Source organism: Oncorhynchus clarkii, chromosome 13, assembly GCF_045791955.1.
Source record: "Oncorhynchus clarkii lewisi isolate Uvic-CL-2024 chromosome 13, UVic_Ocla_1.0, whole genome shotgun sequence".
NCBI lineage: Eukaryota > Metazoa > Chordata > Actinopteri > Salmoniformes > Salmonidae > Oncorhynchus > Oncorhynchus clarkii.
Window position 1 is genome coordinate 34,982,359 of NC_092159.1, and position 5,466 is coordinate 34,987,824.

Here is a 5,466-nt window from a genome sequence, read left to right on the forward strand (position 1 = left end):
TACATTATTTTACTCCAAGAGATCCTTTTAAAGCGCCACAATCATTTTGACTGTAAGAACGAATGAGACACAATCATCTCTCTTGTCATAGTCATCCATCAAACTTTAATCACACACAAAGCATTTATACAGTTCCATCCATAAAAGAGCATACTCTGTTAAGACATACAGCATTGTAGGTTACACATATGATTTCATCAAATCATTATATATTTTTTATTTTATATCTTAAATCAACTATTCATTATGTACACTTGTCTTCGTGTGAGGCTGAGACTTCGAGTGAGAAGTCTGAGAGAGAAGAGGGGGAAAGGAGGGTTAGGTATATAAGGTAGATTTCTACGTTGTCTTAAGGTCCTGTGATGGTCATTGGTTGTGGCCAGGGGTCAAAGGGGGTGGCGGTTGTGGGAGGCACTGGTCGGCCTATCCAGGTATTGGTGGACACCTGGAGAGAATGCCCAATGAAGAGGAATCACCACACGTAGGAGTCGTCATATCTGGAGATGGAACAGAGGAAAGAAGGCGCGAGAGAGAGAGAGAGAGAGAGAGAGGAGAGAACAATGAGTCCTGTGGAAATTAACCTTTGGCTTCACTCCCGGGCTACCCAAAGTCAGACCTACTAAAAGCTGGGCATGACAGTCTTTTTCTGTACAGTAGGTGGCTGTAGCTGATAAAGTGGCCATTCTTTGACACTACCCTATTGATGTAACCCCAACGAAACAAAGAGATACCAGTCTTTGCACCTTCTGTTGAAATTGCATTGTCCTTTTTTGATATCTTTGATGGACTGACCTTGATCTCTGGTCTCTCTCTGCGTTGTTGCCGAACAGCAACTCTGACATCACTCCCTCCTGGGTGGCCCTCTTTCCATACCTAGAAGAGAGAGCGAGCGAGAGAGAGCGAGAGAGAGGACCGTCAAACTTCCACTCCACTCTAAGCATGCTGCAGGAGGACCCCACTTCTCGATGACAGGTAGAACATTTTGCTGTCTGAATGTGTCTCAAGGTGCCACGGCAACTGTCAGAGGTGTGTGTAATGGGAGAGGGGTGATGTAATTATGTGTATGTTTGAAACTTGAGCATGTCAGCCCACAAACCCCTACAGACACTGGGGCCACCAGACAAGGCCAATTAGAACCGATCGTGAGTCAGAGCTCCTTTCCTCTGAAAAGAGGCTGTTCGAGGCCTTTCTTGCTCAACTACCAAAGATAATGAGGGTTTTAAATAGCATGATAGTTCTCTGTCATAAGGTAGGTTATAGACTACGCTTGGATTATTCGGGCAAAATCAAATAGTTTTTCCTTTCCTGTGTGTTTGTCTGTTTTTGTATGAGCACTCCCTGTGCAGATAATGTCTGTACAAACGATCAATTTCTCTTTGAAATTGAAATTGGAAGTTGAATATCTCTGCGGGATTTGGCTGGAATTGCTTCCTCTGTGGGGAAAACGTTTTTGAGTGGAAGATGTTCACTTTCCCCATCATGCCACCTAATCTGGCATTCATAATGGCTGTGCAATTTTACACTCCAATTCAACCCCACTAGGCACTCCAAAGTGATACCGGTGAAGCGGAGGTAAGCATGATCAGCCATGCCTTCTAAGAAAGCGACCGAGGCAATCACACCTGCTCCATAGACAGCCGGTTGTAACAAGATGTAAAAGGGAACCATCATTGTCAGACCACGCACTCATCTCCCCACTTAGAAACCACTTTGTGAGAATGCAGAAGACATCATTACTGTTATATATTTTTGATTCCCGGAAAATCAGTGCTCTTGCAGCAGGTAAAACTTCTCTAATGTTTCAAATGAGCATTTCCGATTGGTCGTTCATATTTGGCGGCAGGTAGCCTAACGGTTAAGAGCGTTGGGCCAGCAACTGAAAGGTCACTGGTTTGAACCCCCCCAAGCTGACCAGGTAGAAAATCTGCCTATGTGCCCTTGAGCAAGGCACTTAATCCGAATTGCACCTGGAAGTCACACTGAAAAGTGTCTGCTGAATGACTAAAATGTCAAATGTAGACCAATGTGTTATTATGGCAGACAAGAAGAACAAACTCCACTAAGTGTCGTTCCTCTTGGACTATGTAGTTCTGATCTACACTATTCCAGGATATTATTGGTCATCATCCAGGCCATTGTGATATTATGACAACTTAAATGTGGACGCTATATGATAACGGATTTACAAAAGAGTAAACCTGTTTCCCCTCTAAATTGAATGTAAGAGGGTTGGATAGGTTTTCTTAAAGATCAAATGGCCTATTTGAATATCGTGAATAATATCAGGTGTGCCTGATCCAGTGCCATATCAGCAATAAGACAGAGACCACCTATTCGACCCAGACATCACCACCTCAATATAGAATATGTTATAGGGAACCTGCCTGCACACAGAGATCCATAATTGAATTTGGAGACTTCACATGGGTCTGTCTTCACCGGTTTTATTGCTATGGTATTATTTATAGGAGGAGGGCCTAAAGCTTTTTGAGAGTGCTCTGTAATAAAAAGTTTGAAAATAAATATCATGGTGTATGGAACATTAAGAGCTTGAGGCAACAATAAGAGCAGGAAACTCAGGGGCCACTGTCACAGTAGACGACTTAACCTAGTCCGGAATCAAAATGAAATACAGCTCCATTTGCCATAAAAGAAAACGAGGTATGTGGTTTATAACTTAATAGAAAACATTTCCCTTGATGTTAGGACCAGGAAGAAATATAATTCAAAAAGCAAACGCTGCTGTGTACCTCTGTCTCGTGATGAGATTGATGTAGTGTCTGAGCGCGGTGTAGTATTTGGCCAGCTCTTCGGGAGCCGCGTCTTCTCCGGGGTTCTCCGGTTTAGGTGGGTAAGCATCCACGAAAGTCCCGAGACACACCAGCACGCACAACACCAAGGCGACCAAGACGGTCCAGGGTTTCAGCATAATGGCCATCTGTTGTCAGGAGAATGGGGTTAGGGAGCACGCGATTTTATCATTTAACAAAGCCTCAACCGAGCTCAATAATATAGCCAACATTACACCAATTTCATAGATCAGCAGGCATCCTAATAAAAACATGTTTTAGAAGGCTAACATCAGGCGCAATGATGTCGACCTGTTAGTAGTAGATCATTTCGATCCTGCATTATTCTTTAATGAAATCTGCATTTTATGTAGGCTACTGAATGCGTATTGAGAGCAAGTTACAGTACAAGCTAATTATCCATGTTTGATTACTAATTCGAACTCACATCTAAATAATTACCGACAAAAGTAATAGGAATGAGTTTGAAAGGGAAAAAGCAACAAGTAAAACAGTAGAAAGAATTGGTAAAATCTGAAAGATGTTTTCGCTATAATTCACTAGTCATTGCTAAAATAGTAGCCTATTCAACATGAACATGATTTATTATGCTATTGTCAAATATTTGCAACTGTTATAGGAATGCATGTTGTGCCTGCAGAAATCACGACTTTATCCAAATTTCATTTGCGCAACTTTCGCCCCGTAGCTGTCCATGGTTCTGAAAAGCATTTTCTAGTATTTTCAAACCAACTCCTGCTGGGGAAACAATTCTAACTGTAGGTTGCAACATGCAGATCATTGCTATAGGTGATCGGACCAATCACATTTTTTCAATGACGAACTGCACAAATAACTGCTCATTTTTTTAATGCCCAAATATGCAAAGAAATTTAAGCTTAAAGGTAATGCAAGCAAAACTAGCAAACTAGCAAACATTTAAAATGCACAAGACTAAAAGTTGTACTTACTTTAAGAAGACTTGACGTGAGCGACAGGTAGTTAAGACAAGTGGTGTCTGCGTCCAGCAGCGTGGATTCTATTGCTTGGCTTCTGCAATGTTCCTTTTTCAACTGGTGTCTTTGCAGCAAATCGCTGGTCTTTTGTTTCACTACAAGACAAGGGGGTTTATATACCCATCGTCGCCTCGTCAACGAGGTGGGACGGGTGGCTGTGATGTGATGGTTAGAAGGAGGATGGGGCATAATACCGACGTCACCTGACGATTAACATAATTTGTTACTAATGCATCTCCCTAGTCGAACTATGTGGGGAAACGCAATTGGAATCTCTGACGTATGCTATAAGGACAGTGGGGCAATTTGGATCACACCTGTCCTATTGACATTGACAAACCAATGGAATGCTGTCAAACTATTTGGATGGATGGTGTCAAACATAGCTAAATGGTAATAAGCTACAAACAGGTCATTATTAGGCCTTCACTCAATCTTTCACAATTTCCAATGGATATCTTGGTTAAAACAGCAGCGAACATATAGGTCCGGGCCTCGACATATACGGATTACACTGATCAGTAGGCTAAATTAATATGGCTTATTATTATTATTATTATTATTATTTATTATTATTATTATTATTATTATTATTATTATTTAAAAGGGAGAACTCCCTATAGGTCAGAAAGTGAGATGTACGCATTTGAGTGTGTGGTGGAGTAGCCCCATCCAGTAACCACCAGGTGGCGGTCAAGTTCCTATTGGAAAGGTAATGCCCTGAAAGTCAAGCACCACAGGCGGAAATACATTTTTTTGCATCTACCTCAATTTTGATATCTGTTGTTTTTTTTGTCCATTAATATTAGTATTTTCAAAAAGTAAAATTGAAAGTGTTAAAAAAAATGATGAATGTATATTTTCTACAGTTCATCATACTACTGCCGTGTATTTATTTAATTTGTATTTCACCTTTATTTAACCAGGTAGGCAAGTTGAGAAAAAGTTATCATTTACAACTGCGACCTGTCCAAGATAATGCAGAGCAATGCGACACAAACAACAACACAGAGTTACACATGGAATAAACAAGTGTACAGTCAATAACACAATAGAAAAAAAGAAAGTCTATATACAGTGTGTGCAAATGGCATGAGGATGGCGTAGTAGCGAAGTAATTACAATTTAGCAAATTAATACTGGAGTGATAGATGAGCAGATTATGATGTGCAAGTAGAAATACTGGTGTGCAAAGGAGCAGAAAAGTAAATAAAATAATATGGGGATGAGGTAGGTAGATTGGGTGGGCTATTTACAGATGGACTTTGTACAGCTGCAGCGATCGGTTAGCTGCTCAGATAGCTGATGTTTAAAGTTAGTGAGGGAAATATAAGTCTCCAGCTTCAGCGAATTTTTTTATTTTTATTTTTTTCAATTTGTTCCAGTCCTTGGCAGCAGAGAACTGGAAGGAAAGGCGGCCAAACGTGTTGGCTTTGGGGATGACCAGTGAGATATACCTGCTGGAGCGCGTGCTACGGGTGGGTGTTATCGTGACCAGTAAGCTGAGATAAGGCGGAGCTTTATCTAGCATAGACTTATAGATGACCTGGAGCCAGTGGGTCTGGTGATAAATATGTAGCGAGGGTCAGCCGACTAGAGCATACAGGTCGCAGTGGTGGGTGGCATAAGGGGCTTTGGTGACAAAACAAATGACACTGTGA

The 5,466-nt window shown here is 41.3% G+C and overlaps 1 protein-coding gene across 1 annotated transcript; it reads right to left on the reverse strand.

Moving 5' to 3' along the window:
• Window positions 1–270: 270 nt before the first annotated feature.
• LOC139423906 (peptide YY-like) lies at window positions 271–3,878 on the reverse strand. Its single transcript, XM_071175545.1, has 4 exons — window positions 3,761–3,878; window positions 2,751–2,938; window positions 793–873; window positions 271–497 (listed from the first exon to the last, which is right to left on the reverse strand). Exons 2-4 carry the CDS (start codon window positions 2,936–2,938, stop codon window positions 473–475), a joined length of 294 nt encoding a protein of 97 aa, XP_071031646.1. The 5' UTR covers window positions 3,761–3,878; the 3' UTR covers window positions 271–472.
• Window positions 3,879–5,466: the final 1,588 nt, after the last annotated feature.